This window comes from Squalius cephalus (genome assembly GCF_949319135.1).
Source record: "Squalius cephalus genome assembly, chromosome: 9".
In the NCBI taxonomy this organism is placed as follows: Eukaryota; Metazoa; Chordata; class Actinopteri; order Cypriniformes; family Leuciscidae; genus Squalius; species Squalius cephalus.
The window spans coordinates 36,431,036-36,449,726 of record NC_137130.1 but is presented as its reverse complement, the minus strand read 5'-3'; the positions used below and the strand labels follow the sequence as shown (position 1 = coordinate 36,449,726).

Genomic DNA, 18,691 nt, shown 5'->3' with positions numbered 1-18,691 from the left:
CTGTACTTCTAAACACAAAATATACAACAAAATGCATTTAAGGGCTAAAAAAGTGGATTTAGCATGATATGTCCCCTTTAAGGTAAAAGGGAATCTGTTTATTTTCATTCACACCTTTAATAAATAATGGCAACCTATTAATATTAATGATAAGACACTAGAAAAGCCCTGAGCATGTGCAGACCTATGGTACAGACTCGGAAAACACAGCCTCACAGAAATACAACTGCACATAAAATTAGGAGGACTTCCACCATAAACCACACAAGGCCAATGAAATCATAGTACCAAATACGTTTGTATTTGTTTTAAATACAAACTGCTACTTTATTGTTATTGTTTAAATGAGATATTTTTGATTGCATGTGTATTAATGTGTTACTAATGCAATGCGAAGCTTCCTTTTACCGTAGTAAAATTAATATTAAAAGCACAGTTCACCCAAAATGTATTTATTTTTGTTGTCATTTATTCACCCTTGAGTTGTTCCAACCGTCTCTTTGTTGAACACAAAATAAAATATGTTAAAGAATGTTGGTAACCAGACAGTTGATGGCACAGTGGAGGAGTTAATGGAAAAAATTCAATTTTTCTATGGAATTCAATGCCTACCGTCAACTGTTCGGTTTTGTTTCCAATTTAAATTTTTTGGGTGAACTGTCCCTTTAAATCTGAAACCGATCGGTAACCAGAGCCGTTGTTACAACCAACACAAGCGTATGTATGAGAGGCGGAGCCCGAGATTCTAATAGAAAGAGAGATCACAACCTTTGCGCAAAACGGCAAACATGAATGGCTCTCAAGACAAATTTGCCATAGATTTATGCAAATAATGTTAAAGATTAACGGCAAAGCTGATCAAGCAGTATATTCCGCTCAATATTCACTCAAGAAAGGCACATTCTAGTCTCCACAACGATACGCATTTGAGCTAAGCTTGGGGGCTTCCCCTAGGGGAGGGGCTCTGGCGGAGGACCGTTTGGGAGGCGGGGCTTATAGTCAGTATAGAGGAATTCTATTGGCCAGTGTTTGTGCCAATCAAAGTAGAAGCGGCATACGGATAGCAATAATGGCTGATTCTCAGTAAGGAACCCATACAACCTTTTCTTCTTTCTTCTGCATATAACAATTGTTGTATTTCAACACATATGTGTCTGTTTAATGTAATATCTGCAGCGGTTTGGACTGAGTTGGGCGCTAGACTGTTTTACATGGGCGGGATGTGTTGTTTTGTGTCTCTTACGCAGTGCTCAACATCAACACTAACGTATAACGTTACATTTGAAATGTTTGTGGGCTGTATTTGTCCTTAGCGCTTTGTTCGCTCATTATTCTGACGAGGTAACACACATATTGTTCTAGTCCCAGTGTCGCGATGGCTCATCAACGAGTCTGCTGTCAGGATAAAACGCCAATCCAGATCCTGCACGAATACGGCATCAAAATCGGCAGCGCGCCCCAGTACGAGCTCATACACGCGCTCGCTGACGGAGACGCGCACCAGCCTTCCTCCTTCATCTTCAGTGTCGCCATAGGAGATGTCTCATGCAAAGGTCATCTTTTATTCACACGAGTATTATAATAGCACCTAGTATGAGTAAGTAATAATAAAGTGTGCACTAGTATTCTAATAAATAATCGGGGTTTTTTCTTAAAGGGCAAGGATCCACTAAAAAGGCGGCTAAACATGACGCTGCAGAAGCCGCCTTGAAATTATTGAAACGAGACCCCCAGCCAAAGTAAAATACACACACCGTAGAGAGGGATATAAACCATTATAGATCCATTACTTAAGTTAACACTGATCCAAATGTTCTGGATCTTTCACAGTGGTCAGAGAGACAATGGTCTTTCTCCTGAAGGCGGTGACGGATCCAATCCTGTGGGAATACTGCAGGTATCTGATCAAGCTCTTCACATCTTGAAGCACAACTATTATTGTTATTAGTATTATAGAAACAGTATTGCTGCATCCACGTTCGCTGTTTCCCAACTATATACCCAGATAGCAATAGCTGGATCCCAAATGGCACACTTCATGTGGACTCGCGTTCTCGTGACCTTAAATTGCGCATGCTCGCCAAGTGTACGAGTCCGTAGGGTGTCCCATTCGGCACTGAACTCGAAGGAGGTCCACAAGGCTCGAGTTTGCCACCTGGGATCCAGCCAAGATAGTGTTGGCCCAGATCCGCCCCACATCTGGTACACGTGGATTCAACAGGGCCCACAAGTGGACCGGATCTGGGCCGACACTATGTTGCTGTCTGGGTAGTGTGTGAACAGTATGCCAAAGAGTAGTATGTCTGAATGCATAGTTTTCAAAATTTTCTATATAGTATGATTGTAATCTCAAAGTACTACATCCACCATGTTGTCATTATCATGTGATCTACCAGTGTCAGTTAACTTCACTGTCATTCATAAATCCTCTCCCGTGGCCTCATGCGATAGTAAAGTGTCCATCGAATGCACACTTCAGAATCTCACCAATAGTAGGGATGAGTGAAATTTTGGTCAATTCCACATAGACAAAATCAAGCCCCGCCCACATTTGTTCTTGTTTGAGAAGCTGTTTCATTCGGATATATATATCACAATAGAAAAGAAAAGATGAGCGCAACTTCTGTTTCATGCAGACTTTAAAGATTATGAGGGCACATGCATTTAAAAAGAAATAATGATGTGCACAGATACATCATTTATAATAAATACTGCAATATTCTGTCAACAAAAAAAGTCAGTTTTGTTTCCATGGTGAGTTTAAACACTGTTGTGTGTTTCGTGAGGAACTGGCCATGCAGCGGGTGTGGTGTCTGCCGGAGTACATGGTGTGTATGGAGACGGGTCCGGATCACATGAAGGAGTTCACCGTGACCTGTCGTCTGGAGGGCCTGGAGGAGTCAGGTGCCGTCAGCTCTTTCACACAGAGACCTCGGGCTCGGGCTGAGCGCAGGAGGACTGATGCCATGTCATGTGCTTTTGCTCATCAGGGACCGGCAGCTCCAAGAAGCTGGCCAGACGAGCAGCCGCTGAACGCATGCTGGGAAAACTGCAGAGTCTGTCCGGCTCTCCCGAGATCACGTGGGTTAGTGACGTTCATCCATTCAGAGATGAGTTGGGATTCTTTCACTGAAAATTCTTGATTGGTCCTTTGGTTTAAAGGGATAGTTCACCCAAAAATGAAAGTTAGCCCATGATTTACTCGGCCTCAAGCCATCCTAGGTGTAGATGACATTTCAGACAAATACAATCAGAGTTATATTAAAATATGTCCTGACTCTTCCAAGCTCTATAATGGGAGTGAATGGCCGTTTCTGTTTTGAAGTCCATAAAAGTTCATCTATCCATCATAAAAGTGCATCTATCATGATTAAAGAGCTCCACATGGCTCTGGGGGGTTAATAAAGGCCTTCTGAAGTGAAGCGATGCATTTGTATAAGAAAAATATCCATATTTAAAACTTTATCGACTAAAATAACTAGCTTCTGGCCAATTATTTATGGAAGAGTCAGGACATTTTTAATATAACTCTGATTGTATTCATATGAAAGAAGAATGTCATATACACCTAGGATGGCTTGAGGGCGAGTAAATCATGGGCTAATTTTCATTTTTGGGTGAACTATCCCTTTAAGGAGTGCACATCTAAAGAAACATTCAGTAATTGCATGGATTTCTGTAATTCATCCCAATGAACGTGATTTCACCGAGTTGATCCTGGATCAACATTCTAATCAACCAATCAGATTTGAGGGACAAGTTTTTGTTTTTGTGAAGGTTATGGTTACAAACCAGGGTTAGGTGCTTCTGCATCAGTGTTATTCACCTTTCATTTCCCTCTGATTTTAGCAACAACTTATAGTGGGTTTAGGGTTAGGTTTGGGATAGGGTTAGGACTAAATTTTCAGACAGAAATGCTCCAGGATCAACAAAATATATTGACCCAGGAACGTGTCTTGCTTGACTAATCATGGTGACTAATTAATAACGATGAATGAAGAAAACAGTGCCACGCTTCACTCTGAAACATGACTTTATTTTGATTGAACATTTTTATCATGTAATTAATCAGCTTTTCATTAAGCATAATTCATGTCTTCATGATGAATTTTCATAGTTTAGGATTGAAAGCCTGGCTCTGGGATAAGAATAAAACAATAAGATCTACACATTTAAGTAGCTTTTAAGTAGCAAATGTAAATGACAAAAAGACATGGTAAAAAGTTTCCAATGCAGTTTCAATGTGACCTTCATGTAACAAAGAAAAACCAGCCTCTAAATCATAAAAATGCCTGAAGAATTGGACACGTCACCTTGATTCATAAGAGATTTGCATTTGCAAGCGGTTGCATCAATATTTCAGCATGAGGAATTGTTTTGCCATTGAATCATGGCTGACTGAGTCACCATCGAGCCCACTCTCACCAATAAGCTCAGGATGGTGCTTTAGATGATGTGGTAAATCAGATCACATGTGTCATGTGCTCCCCAGAGCCCCCCTGCTCGTGTGTATGTGGAGAGCTTCCGGCAGTCGACGGGGGAGAAGATCTCGCTCCTGAAGATGACTCCTCTCAGCATCCCGAACACAGACTACATCCAGATGCTGCTGGAGGTCTCGCTGGAGCTGGGCTTTCAGGTCGCATACATAGACATCGGTGCGTTCCTGTTCCTCACTTTCTTCCTGTGTGTTGTTTTGTGTCTTAAAGGGATAGTTTACTATAACATGAAAATTAGCCCATGATTTACTCACCCTGAAGTCATCCTAGGTGTATATGACTTTCTTCATTCAGACGAATACAATCAGAGTTTTATTAAAAATGTTCTGACTCTTCCAAGCTTTATAATGGCAGTGAATTGCAACCAGCAGTTTGAAGCTGATAAAAGTGCATCAATCCATGATAAAAGTGCATCTATCCATGATAAAAGTGCATCTATTCATCATAAAAGTGCATCTATCCATGATAAAAGTGCATCTATCCATGATAAAAGTGCATCTATCCATCATAAAAGTGCATCTATCCATGATAAAAGTGCATCTATCCATGATAAAAGTGCATCTATTCATCATAAAAGTGCATCTATCCATCATAAAAGTGCATCTATCCATGATAAAAGTGCATCTATCCATGATAAAAGTGCATCTATCCATGATAAAAGTGCAGATATTCATCATAAAAGTGCATCTATCCATGATAAAAGTGCATCTATCCATCATAAAAGTGCAGATATCCATCATAAAAGTGCATCTGTCCATCATAAAAGTGCATCTATCCATCATAAAAGTGCAGATATCCATCATAAAAGTGCATCTATCCATCATAAAAGTGCAGATATCCATCATAAAAGTGCATCAATCCATGATAAAAGTGCATCAATCCATGATAAAAGTGCAGATATCCATCATAAAAGTGTATCTATCCATCATAAAACTTTTCTTTGTAACATGCACATGCATCGCTTCGCTTCAGAAGGCCTTTATTAACCCACAGGAGCCGTGTGGAGTTCGTTTATCATGAATAGATGCACTTTTATGATGGACAGATGCACTTTTATGATGGATAGATGCACTTTTTTGAGCTTCAATCTGTTGGTTGCAATGCACTGCCATTATAAAGCTTGGAAGAGGCAGGACATTTTTAATGTAACTCTGATTGTATTCGTCTGAAAGAAGAAAGTCATCTACACCTAGGATGACTTCAGGGTGAGTAAATCATGGGCTAATTTTCATTTTAAAGTGAGCTTCTCCTTTAAGAGCTGGAAGTGTTGTATGTGTGTGTTCTGCAGACGAGCTGACAGTGAACGGGCAGTACCAGTGTTTGGTTGAGCTGTCGACCCGGCCGGTGACCGTGTGCCACGGCTCCGGCATGACCAGCAGTAACGCCCACAACGCCGCCGCACACAACGCCCTGCAGTACATAAAGATGGTCGCTAATAAACACTAACAACAGGACTGCATTGCACTGAGTTGGAGATGCTGAACTCTGAAGTGTGGAGTGGCTGACCCGGGCCGTTCTGCTGTCAGAGACGCGGCTCTATGCAGAAAATAAATCCATTTCTGGGTCACAACCCTGAGTTTATTTTTGGATGAGGCAAAGTGCTTCATTTACATCCAAATGGTAATTTATTTACACTAAACCTCAAACTGGATTCAGTCAGATGAACTGAATACTGAATAGAAAGTGTTCGCCACTGCATCAAACCTGACCAAGGTCTTTTTTTTTTTTTCTTTTTTTTTTTTTTTGCTTAATAAATCAATTGTAAACACCATATTAATAGGTTTACAGTGTGTCATTCCAAACCTGTAAGACTTTCGTTCATCTTCAAAACACAAATGAAGATATTTTAAATGAAATCTGTCCATCCACTGACAGCTTCACAACTACCACTTTGACGCTTCAAGAAGTTCATAAAGAGATTGTAAAACTAATCCATATGAATAAAGCAGTATAGTCCAAATTTTCTGAAGTCATGATTGCTTTTGCTGAAGCTCAAACGTGCTGCGTAACGAGAATGAACCTCATTGGTTGTTGCGCATCAAACGTCAACTGATGTGTGAGTTGATGAATGTTTATATGTGAACAAAAGCTTAAATTCAATCTTTTCATCATATAAAGTGATAGAGTCTCTTCAGAAAATTTCTCTTCAGAATAAACCGCTCAATTCATATGGATAGTTTTACGATCTCTATAAACTTTTTGAAGCATCAAAGTGTCAATGGAGGAGCAGAAATCGATCAGATCTTCATTTGTGTTCTGAAGAAGAACGAAAGTGTCACGGGTTTGGAACGACATGAAGGTGAGTAAATGAAGACAGCATTTTCATTTTTGGGTGAACTAACCCTTTAAGAAATGCACTGCTGAAATAGTCTCAGCATCTTCTGCGGGGAACGCTTAGACCAGCTTTGCAGTGTTGGGTTGATAATCAAGTTCTTCAGTATGGTGTACGGTGTGGCCATCTAGTGATCATAATAATGTCTCCACCGTACTTTGTAAAGCAGGAGTAAGCTATTTTCTGATTCATTAGCCGCTATACGCGATATTAGCGTTGAGTGGCATCTTCCGCACGGAAGCCATTGGCTCTGTGTTTATTAGCGGTAGATCTGGGTTTATATTGGCATTGGCATTTTTTTAACTGAATGTTGTGTCACCTCCAGCAGTGACTGACAGCAGCTATACTGACGTAATTGTGACGCAAAATCCTAAATAACTAGCCTAATTTAGTGTGTGTGTTTTTTTTTTTATATCAATCAAACTTATTTACAAATCGGTAATATTGTTCAAACATGTAGTCATTTTGTGGCACGTCTGTATTTGAGTGGCACATGCCACTGTATGTTGATGATCACACAAACTGCCCATTCTAGGAAACACGGAATAAACCTATCTTGTGTCACTACGAAAACTGCATCAGATCCGTTACTGTAAACCTTTATGTTTGCATGGTGTCAGTGTGAGTAAGTGTAACTGGTCAGCGCAAGACAAACCAAAACTGATGACAACTGAGGAAGATCCACCGCTGGTGTGTGTGTGTGTGTTATTTGTGTGATTTAGATGGTAGCAAAAACAAGTAACCCAGACTCTAATATTAATCTAAATATAAGTAGGCCTATATATAAGGCCACATATTTAATATGTGGTAAGTGGGTGTCTACATGGCTTTAATATTTCACAAATCGTTTTATGGAATTATGTATTAAGTAATAAAGCCATTTTTTAAAGTGTGGATATCACTGATCTATATAATGACATTCTATATAGATCAGTGGTGGATATGCATTCCTTCCGGAGATGTCTGAATGTCTCGTTGAAATATTTGACAACATATGCATTAGAGACCGAGACTGGACGAGCTATAATCACAATGTATGATAATTAGTGCTGGGCAACGATTAATTGCATCCAAAATAAGTTTTTGTTTACATAATATATAAGAAAAATGTGTTGTTTATAGTTAGCATTTATATGTAATATAAGTCATGTATAAATATATGTAAAGTATATGCAAATATTTCTTAAATATATGCATGTGTATATTTACAAAATAATTATACACAGTAAACACACATACATGATGTTAACAACCACTTATTTTGGATGCGATTAATCGATGCCCAGCACTAAAAATAATACAAAAAAAAAAAAAAAAAAAAGTCTAAAAGGCAGAATAGTGCATTGACTTTGTCCAGTCAATAATGCATTAATGCTGTTGATTAAAGCGCTGAGTGACGAATGGCCCGTCCTCCTCGCATTACCTCTTTAATTTGAGCTTTTTAAAGAGATTGATCATAAATAATGGACACGGGACACACATCACGGCTTGGAACATAAATATGTATTTCTTAGCATGTATTTAATGTGAAACAGCAGGTCTGGAGCGTGTCCTAATGACACGAGCTGTTGTTCTTCTTCAGAGGAAAGCTGAACTCGCGAGTGAGACTCCCACACACAGTGCAGGACGACTCGGAGATATGAGGAGGAGGAGATACAAATGAAACGCACATTTTAATAAGGCATCAGAGATCATTGGCAGGCGGTGACATGTTTTCATGCAACGGTGGGAAACTACAGTGTCTTTCCCTCAGAGGACCTGCTGTTACTTCCCCTCGATACGTCTAAAATGATCTTCTCTGCAAACTTCAGGTCAGAAACATTCAGTCGGATGAGCTCTCGGCGACAGTCTAGAAGCGTCTTAACAGAAAACACAAGGATCACGAAGCATCTGCAATATATGAACTCAACACACAGTCTTGTAGACGCACACAGGCCTATTCGTCACAGAACTCAGACGCTTGTATCCAACAATCTTCAATAGAGCTGTGTGTGTTGATATGGTTTCATATGCGTTAAGGCACAGTGAAGACCTCGAACAGTGAGACCATCTCGGTCACTGCCACAACACTGTTTTTCGACTTTTTTAAATAAAATAAAAAATCTACTGACATTTCAATAACAATCTTTCTTTACAATTATCTAAGAAATTAAAACATTCAGATCTGCTCAGTCAAATTGAATGCTGAAATTGAATTTGTTTGAATGTTTGTGTTTGATCAGATGTAAAAACATGGCCGTTCATACTAGTGTACTACATACTGCATACTATACTATTTTAAAACTAGTGTGGAAAACACATATTCTGCCCACATGATTTAACTTAGTATGGTTAATTCAGGAAGTGGTATCTAGTTTTCATCTCGGCAATAACAATTCTATTTTTAATGCAGTCTGTGTAGGATTATCTGTACTTTTAGAAGTTTACTCAACTAATGAGTCCATTACACAGCAGAAACAGTAATTGGTAGTATGTTATTCAGAGTGGCACACTATAGCAGCGCACTTCTGCAGTTAGCACAGCATGCTAGTTTTCAGTATGGGTTCAGAACTACATACTAGTGTACTACTTTTACCAAGTCTACCATGTCTTTATATGCTTGGAATGGTAAGAGTGGTATGGTAGCATGCGGTTCTGAATTCAGAACCCAGTTGCAACCCAAGCACACAGAATGGGACATATCCCACAATGCATTGCGTCTGACTTCACTTTTCATTTCTGGGACAGATTAACTGCAAACTTCACCCCAGATTTTGAACACCTCCGTCTTGACGTAGTATTTACTCAGACATACAATTTTTTATACAATTTTAATCCAAAATATAACATTTATATCCAAGATGAAAACTGGACTTAACTGAACTAAACCAGAGGTGAGGTCATGTGCAAATGTAGCACACTACATGAAATAATATATAATAGTGTGCAGTATGTATGACACACACTGCTCCGGTCTGAGATTCAGGAGCGCTGAAGTATGTAGTATGCAGGAGCCTGAAGTATGCAGAATGCAGGAGCGCTGAAGTATGTAGTGTGCAGGAGCACTAAAGTATGTAGTATGCAGGAGCAGTGAAGTATGTAGTATGCAGGAGCACTAAAGTATGTAGTATGCAGGAGCAGTGAAGTATGTAGTATGCAGTATGCAGGAGCGAGCGCTGAAGTATGTAGATGCAGTATGTAGTAGCCTGAAGTATGTAGTATGCAGGAGCACTAAAGTATGTAGTATGCAGGAGCAGTGAAGTATGTAGTATGCAGTATGCAGGAGCGAGCGCTGAAGTATGTAGATGCAGTATGTAGTAGCCTGAAGTATGTAGTATGCAGGAGCGCTGAAGTATGTAGTAGCCTGAAGTATGTAGTATGGAGTATGCAGGAGCGCTGAAGTATGTAGTATGCAGGAGCGCTGAACTATAGTATGTAGTATGCAGCGAGCGCTGAAGTATGTAGTATGCAGTAGCCTGAAGTATGTAGTATGCAGTATGTAGTATGCAGGAGCGCTGAACTATGTAGTATGCAGGAGCGCTGAACTATAGAATGTAGTATGCAGCGAGCGCTGAAGTATGTAGTATGCAGTAGCCTGAAGTATGCAGGAGCGCTGAAGTATGTAGTATGCAGTAGCCTGAAGTATGCAGTATGTAGGAGCGCTGAACTATAGTATGTAGTATGCAGTAGCCTGAAGTATGTAGTATGCAGGAGCACTGGAGGGCCAGCAGAGGCCTCTGTTGTGCAGTTTATGATTAGATATGCAGTGTTTATGTCTGCGGGTCATTCAAGTGTTAGAGTTGTGCAGGTATGACATCACTTTGTAGGTCAAACGCATAAGCGAGTTGAATTTTAGCACATAGTCCCGAAGTCAATGGGTTTCTGAATGTGGTTTTGGTTAAATAGCTGAAACAAGGTTCAAGACACTTTCATGTTTTATTCTACGACATAAAAAGACATCAGTATTACCCCACTCATGATTTTTTGAAGCTGTTGCGTGTCTTGAAAAAGGCATTTGCTAACAAGTGGTTTAATGTGACTACAGAGGAACAGGGACTACGAACAGATAAACTCAGTCCGCCTTTACAGCAGCGTTATGCTTATAATTGTGCTCTTAAAAACTATTCTAACTCAAACGTTCTGGGAAAATGTTTTTAGTTAAAAACTGAAAGAGTTAGTGATGGTGACGTTGCATTTGTGGGACCGTGGTGTAGTCCGTTATATCCTACCTTTAGCTTTTACTTCTGGCGACTGCATTTAGGCTTCAAAATTCATTAAAGTTGTGTTCATCTGTGCAAATTATCTTGATGGACAAACCGTGTAAATATAAAGTTTTGTTGATCACAGAGCTTGTTTTCAGCAATAATCCAAAAGCCTACGGGAAAATCCTCTTGAGTTTTTTCTAGAGGGAACCAGTGTGATGAACTGCCGGTTGTCCTACAAAGTGACGTCACACCTGCACCGCTCTATAGCGATAGTGCAACCAGAAATGTAAATTCTGCCATCATTTACTCACCCTCATGTTGTTCCAAACCCATAAGGCTTTGGTTCACCTTCGAGTTTTGAAACACAAATTCAGATATTTTTAATGAAACCTGTCCGTTTCTGTCCGTCCATTGAAAGTTCAGGTAACCAAAAATCAGGGATCCAAAAAGGTCATAAAGGCATCATCAAAATAATCCATATGCCTAAATTAAATCTGTTCTTCATAAAAAGTGATCATATCCCGTCAGAAGACTTGGATTAACCAATAAAAGCCTTTTTGGATTTCCTAATGTTCAATTACCGCTAGAACAAACCTCATTGGTCCCCGTGCATCAGCTTCGGAATAAAAGACTCAAGTCTGTTCATCATATAAAGCGATCGATTCATATAGATTCATTTTATGACGCCTTTTTGGATCTTTTAAAGGCACAATATGTAATTTCCCGCCACTAGAGGTCGCTATTCAAAAGTGTAGCTTGATGACGACTTGATTTGGCGGGATCATGGGAGTTGTTGTCTTCATCTCTACAGCCGGTGGAGAATACGGCAGAAATCATATTCATGGATGAGCGGTAATGTATTAAATATTTATTAACGTTACGAAAGCCGTTGTAGCGGAACGAGAGATGAGCGCGACACACGTCTCGAGAGCAGTGGAGCATTATGTATGTGGGGAAACGCAGCGCTGTTTTATCCTATTAGACACATTTGAGTGTGATGAAAGTTATTATAATGCTACTATATGAGACACTTGTTGCACACTGCAGTGAGATAGCTCGATATTAGGCATGGTAAAACATGGTACTCACGGGAAATCAAGAAAACAAGATTTAAACAAAAAGACTAACTGTGTTGAGCTTATATATAACAATTATTAGTTTTCTGTCGATGAATGTATCTAAACAGTTGCTCACCTGTATAATAAAACACATAATATGTTAAAGGTGCAGTGTGTATAATTTATGAGGATCTATTGTCAGAAATGCATTATAATATACATAACTATGTTTTGAGTGGTGTATAAAGACCTTACTTAATGAACCGTTATGTTTTTATTACCTTAGAATGAACCATTTGTATCTACACACACCACGGGTCTTCTTACACGTTAAGTCGCCATTTTGCGCCGCCATGTTTCTACAGTGGCCCTAAACGGACAAACTTCTCTACAGAGCGCGTTTCGTAACTCTGTTGTTTTTCTTCTTCTTTGTGGTGTTTGAACAGCGTAGTTATTTACTATTAGCTAACTTAGCTGCTTCACTACTCTTACCTTGTACTAACTAGCATGCATATGCTCCCTAAAGTCAGCATATAAAACACTGACACAATGATGAACAAGTAACAATAATATTCGCGATAACCTATCGTTTTACTGAATAATTAAGTAAATATAATTTCTTATTCTATCTTTGTAAAGAAACCTTGTTGCTTGACTGGCCACTCTCTGCTGTCTCAGACGACATGTTTGTCCTGTTTTGGCCACCGTAGCTTCTTCGAAAGGAAGGGCTGAGTCTTTGGTTGCAATTCACAAACGAACCACTAGATGCCACTTAAATCTACACACTGCACCTTTAAAGCGTCTTTGGTGTCACTGATAGTGTCCCGGTTGAAACTGCTTATTTCTCTGGATTTAAACATTCTTAGAAACATTTGGGATAATGCAAGAAACAAATCAACAAAATATACAACATTGTTCAAGTGGTTTTTGGATATTTTTTATCCAAAAATCTTACATATTGTGCCTTTAAGTTTAGAAAGCTTTCAATGGAGGGACGAAACCTCTCGGTTTTCATGAATGACAGTCGTACAGGTTCAGCGTGATGACAGAAATTTAATTTTCGTTCGCCTGACTTCTGGTTCAACCAACGGCGCAAGTTTGGGGCGAAACAACCTGTAATGATCTGTTCAGCAGGGCACTGACCTGTGGATAACCTGTCTGGAAAGAACTCACTCCTTGAGTTTGGCTAGATGTCACGCTTCGTCTTTAAGTGCTAATGTACAACTACAGCTACAGAGATACAGGAGAGCGCGAGGGCCGGTTCCTCTTGTGGTTTTGCGCACAGAAACTCTTTCAGCCTTGATTCTTTGGATGGATTTGAGAGGTGGGTTATAAAACGAACACTGAAACGCCCCTCTGACGGCTGCCTTTGAACATCAGGAGGGACAGGTTGACTTCATCAACGAAACGCATCGATCATGGCACGGCTTTCACTGCCAAAGCAATTCCCTTCTTTTGGTCGTTTACAAAAATACCACTAAAACGGTCTAAATGTAGCTCTGATGAGTTTGTGTAACATATTGCAGGAGAAAGCTGCCGGCGTCTACACATGCAGAATGTAACCAAGAGCAAATTCAATCCATCTAAACCAAGAAGTTGAGGGAATTTCACTAAAAGCGTAAAACTTTGTTGTTGAGAAGCGACTTCTTAAGGCAAGAACATAAGCACAACTGGCTTCATGTGGACAGCTCTCCGACTCCCACTGTTGCCGTGACAACAGAGCTCTCTCTGTTGCCATGGAGGCGGAGCCTGGCGAAGTGATGCGGAGAGTCTTTTGTTTCTCAGACCTTCAGTCCATTTCTGGAGATAAAATCCCAAATCTCGAGGGAAGTCCTGTCCTGCATAGTGAGCGTGTGCAGTGAAGGCATCGGGATCTACCACAGCTGAGGGTTTTCCAGTTTGAGGAAGCCAGGGTCCTTGCGCAGCTCCCAGTATGTGTTGTTGGACACCCATCTCTCCCTCTGGTTGCTGTCCATAACCTTCCTGTTACACAGAGGAAGCACAGGTTAAACAGACCAGACTGAGAGCATTTACACCTGGTGTTATCCATCTTGCGTGATCCGATTTAAAGGGATAGTTCACCCAAAAAAGAAAATGATCCCGTGATTTACTCGCCCTCAAGCTTTCCTAGGTGTATATGACTTATATGACACAGGTTAAAAAGACCAGACTGAGAGCACTTACACCTGACGCCAGTTGCTTAAATTGCTAAGACTAGTCTTAGAAGTTAGTCATACATTTTTTTTTCTTTAAGACTGTACATTACTTTTTTAAAGGGGTGGTTGATTATGATTTCACTTTTCTAACTTTAGTTAGTGTGTAATGTTGCTGTTTGCGCATAAACAACATCTGCAAAGTTACAACACTCAAAGTTCAAAGCAAAGGGAGATATTTGCTTTTACAGAAATAGTTTTTTTAAGGACTACAACAAACGGCTGGTAGAGACTACACGAGCTTCCTCCCGGGTTAGTGACATCACCAACCCTAAAATTTACATAAACCCCGCCCCCGGAACACGATTTATAGATTATCAAGACAGAATATGCTAATCAATGACTAGAAGATAACTACACATCAGCTTCATAAATTCATCAACTAACCATTCAGAAATGTCCTGTTGCTTCTACATGTTGTCACTTCTTCTTGAGTCTCTCCATTATTGTCCGCCTCCGGTTTGAACATAAAAGGCTAAAAGTTTTTGAAATTCTCAGTGCATGTCTGTGTGAGGTAAAACAACACAGGAGCTGTTGAAGCTCCGCCCTCTGTGCCGGGAGCTGCAGCTCATTTGCATTTAAAGGGACAGACACAAAAACTTTGCGTTTTTTCTCACCCTCAAAAAGTGACAATTTTAACATGTTATATAAAAATATCTGTGGGGTATTTTGAGCTGAAACTTCACATACACACTCTTTGGAGATCAAAGACTTATTTTACATCTTGTGAAAAGGGCATTATACCACTCCTTTAAGTTAGTTACATAAACATGTAGATTGGTCTAATTTGATAAGGAAATGTAAGACTGATCAGACGAATACAATCAGAGTTATATTAAAAAATATAACCTTTATAATGGCAGTGAATGGAGAATGAGATTTTGAAGCTCAAAAGAAAGTGCATCTATCATCATAAAAGTAATCAATATGACTCCGGGGGTTAATAAAGGCTTTCTGAAGCAAAGCCATGCGTTTGTTTAAGAAAAATATACATATTTAAAACTTTATTAGCTATAATAACTAGCTATTAAATATCAGCATGGAGGCATGATCTTTTAATTTAAAATTTAAACTGCGATGTAGGTCTAATTGTATTTTATCTAACCTATTAATCACATGCTAATTCCACTTATTGAAAGGAATTTTCCATAAATTTGAATTGATGAGTTTTGCCTCTGAAACGGGTGACTCCTCATTAAACCTGAGAGCAGAACAGATCGACTCAGAGAGAAGGTGTGTGTAAAGAGAGCACTGACTTGAAGAAGCGCGGCTGGTATTTGATGTTGTTCTCCTCCAGCCACTTCCTCTTGTTTCTCTGCTGCTCTTCGATCCTCTGTTTCTCAGCGGCCGCCATCTGCACATTCCCCTCCTCCAGATACCTGTGAGACACATTAACCCACAGCTTCACCACAGATCATTACTCAGATTTGTTCCAGTGTTTACGAGGAACAAAAAAGAGGTGAATTAAGCAAGAAACTCTCTTAAGGAGCAGAAAAATACACTTAAAAACAGAGTTTAATTACAAAGTGACATGAAAGACTAGAGCCTGGTTTCACAGACAGGGCTTAGATTAAGCCAGGATTAGGTCTTAGTTCATTTAGGACATTTAAGTAACATTTATAAACGTGCCTTAGAAAAAAAAAACATTACTGGTGAGCATTTTGAGACAAAACCATGACACTGACATATTTTAGGATATATTGCTTTAAGGTAAAACAGCTCAAACATGCATTATTTTGATGTGCGTTTCAATAGTAAATACATCAACAATGTCAAACCTTTCAAAGTCTTTAAAAGCTCAGGTTTTCCTACACAATCACAAAGAAAAGCTTTCTGGAATCCTTCAAAACAAGGTTGAATTCATTTCTAGAGTGAGTTTTTCTTGTGAGGCTGTGTGCAACATCAGATGAGACACTGTGTGCGTGTGTGTGTGTGTCTGTGTGTGTACCTCTGGTCGGGTCTGAATCGAGCATCTGTTGGTGGCAGCAGCTCCTTCAGCTCAGGGAAGAGCTCATTGAGCTCGACAGCAAACCTGCTGAAGCCGTAGTACAGCTCGTAATCTGTGGGCATGGACCCTGAACACACACACACACACACACACACAACACTCATTTACACCCAGCAGAATCAGCACTGTAAGAGGAGCATTAGCCGAGACACATCTCACTCTCAGACATCATAACTACTGTCCTCTGTTGCGTTGTGAAGGGCCATAACTGCAAATAGCTGCTGAAATGAGACCATTTAATCTTCGTGAGTATTTCCTTCTGGCCATCACACTGTACTTTATTAAATTACAGCAGATTTTAGAGGTGAGTGGTGTTTACCCATGAACGTTTTGCCACAGTGTCTGGGTAGTTATTTATTGACTCTAGGCAAAACGCCCACATTTTTTCTTTCAAAACTCAAAAAACACTATTGTTCAAAAGTTTGGGGTCGGTATGATTTATTCATATTTTTCCAGAAGTCTCTTCTGCTCACCAAGGCTGCATTTATGTGATCAAAAATACAATAAAAGAGTAATATTGTGAAATATAATGAAAACTATAATTACAATGTTAAATCACTGAATATATGGTAAAGTGTAATTTATTCCTGTGATCTGAATTTTCAGCATCATTACTCCGGTCTTCAGTGTCACATGATCCTTCAGAAATCATTATAATATGATGATCTGATGCTCAAGAAACATTTATGATTATTATCTAATATGTTGAAAACAATTGTGCTGATTTATATTTCAGTGAAAACTGTGACAGCGGTTACTGTTCCACAACGGTATGATTTAATATTAGCTATGTTACATCAAGGGTCAAATAAAATAGAAACAGCACATTAAAGTTAAAAGTTACAACTGCTTGATGTAACCACTGTTAGTATCGGTACAGGTCTGGTAAAGAATGTTTTTGCTCAGGTGGCCAAAATGTCCAACAAATAGAGAAAAGCTTTGCTCAGCAAGAAAATCAATCTGAGGGAACATTGCCTGTGTGTGTGTGTGTGTGTGTGTGTGTGTGTGTGTGTGTGTGTGTGTGTGTGTGTGTGTGTGTGTGTGTGTGTGTGTGTGCGTGTGTGTGTGTGTGTGTACCTGGTCTCCAGATGCATTTAGCTGAAGGTGGGACTCCACAGTACAGACCCTCATGCCATTTCCCAAACAGTCTGTGAACGACTTTCCCCTCCTGGTCCATCACACATCCTTGCACCTCATTCACATTCGAGCTCCAGTAGTTTCCCTGGACACACACAAACACACACACACACACACACACACACACACACACACACACACACACACACACACACACACACACACACACACACACACACACACACTGATTAGGGTTGGGAATATGTAGACGTTTACATTCTGAGTCATGATATGATTATGAAATAATTCGCATATGGTTTTCTGTAGCAAATATAGAGTGAACACTGACTGGAAGTGATTATTCCAATGCCTTACACTAGATCCAAAGGGAAAGACTCCTGGGATGTGAAGTGGGGATTCTGGAGGGAGCCGTGTACCGTACTGTTACTATGACAACGCAGTGTCCATCCCCCTATTGGCTGATCTTACTGCAGGAATCTTTTATTTACAGCTGTTAATGAAACTGCTGTTCAATTTGTCTAAATCATTTTTAAATGATTTCTAATTTCAACACAGGACTAAATTACATTTTAATATATATATATATATATAAAATAAATATTTTTAAATACTGTTTCTTAAACCAAGTGAAAATGCAGGGACAACTAGAAGTTAGTAATTGGTAGGTTTATTCCCCTGGTGATGTTCAACACTGTCAGTCTGTAGAGCTTTCAACACATTGCTCTGTTCATTTCAGCATTTTCACCCGTTCTGACTCCTTTGTCCATATTTGAAGGCCCTCCTTTCTAAGCTGTTATGTAGACCAATCACAACAGACTGGGCCAATCACAACCAATCAGAGCAGAGTAGACCGATCACAACAGACTGATCCACCTGACCAATCAGAGCAGAGTAGACAATCACAACAGACTGGACCATCTGACCAATCAGAGCAGAGTAGACCGATCACAACAGACTGATCCACCTGACCAATCAGAGCAGAGTAGACAATCACAACAGACTGGACCATCTGACCAATCAGAGCAGAGTAGACCAATCACAACAGACTGGGCCATCTGACCAATCAGAGCAGAGTAGACCAATCACAGCAGACTGGGCCATCTGACCAATCAGAGCAGACTAGACCAATCACAACAGACTGGGCCATCTGACCAATCAGAGCAGAGTAGACCAATCACAGCAGACTGATCCATCTGACCAATCAGAGCAGAGTAGACCAATCACAGCAGACTGATCCATCTGACCAATCAGAGCAGAGTAGACCAATCACAACAGACTGGGCCATCTGACCAATCAGAGCAG

The 18,691-nt window shown here is 39.9% G+C and overlaps 2 protein-coding genes and 1 long non-coding RNA gene across 11 annotated transcripts in view; 2 read left to right on the top strand and 1 right to left on the bottom strand.

The window, feature by feature from the left end:
• The first annotated feature begins 727 nt into the window (after positions 1-727).
• Positions 728-8,605, top strand: prkra (protein kinase, interferon-inducible double stranded RNA dependent activator). Of its 2 annotated transcripts, none has more exons than XM_079880591.1 (8): positions 728-1,083; positions 1,363-1,553; positions 1,658-1,739; positions 1,831-1,897; positions 2,787-2,904; positions 2,991-3,085; positions 4,493-4,655; positions 5,785-8,605. In XM_079880591.1, exons 1-8 carry the CDS (start codon positions 1,070-1,072, stop codon positions 5,940-5,942), a joined length of 888 nt encoding a protein of 295 aa, XP_079736717.1. In that variant the 5' UTR covers positions 728-1,069; the 3' UTR covers positions 5,943-8,605. The 2 variants fall into 2 exon arrangements, with proteins under 2 accessions (XP_079736717.1, XP_079736716.1); XM_079880590.1 differs by lacking the exon at positions 728-1,083 and adding an exon at positions 1,111-1,267.
• A 1,530-nt stretch (positions 8,606-10,135) lies between these two features.
• osbpl6 (oxysterol binding protein-like 6) overlaps positions 10,136-18,691 on the bottom strand; it is a 65,150-nt gene continuing 56,594 nt past the window's right edge. For 5 of the 8 annotated variants that reach the window (XM_079880558.1, XM_079880560.1, XM_079880557.1 and 2 more), the window contains 4 exons: positions 17,369-17,513; positions 16,232-16,358; positions 15,540-15,662; positions 10,697-14,053 (listed from right to left, as the gene is read on the bottom strand). In XM_079880558.1, coding sequence (XP_079736684.1) covers positions 13,945-14,053; positions 15,540-15,662; positions 16,232-16,358; positions 17,369-17,513 — 504 coding nt within the window. In that variant the 3' untranslated portion in view covers positions 10,697-13,944. Of the gene's footprint in view, positions 10,260-10,524; positions 14,054-15,539; positions 15,663-16,231; positions 16,359-17,368; positions 17,514-18,691 lie in introns of those variants that run through there. The other 3 variants (XM_079880562.1, XM_079880563.1, XM_079880556.1) reach the window with 2 other exon arrangements.
• Positions 10,284-10,531, top strand: LOC307164146. The gene is made up of 3 exons (XR_013822223.1): positions 10,284-10,309; positions 10,373-10,407; positions 10,498-10,531. It is a non-coding gene; the product is annotated as an uncharacterized lncRNA (long non-coding RNA).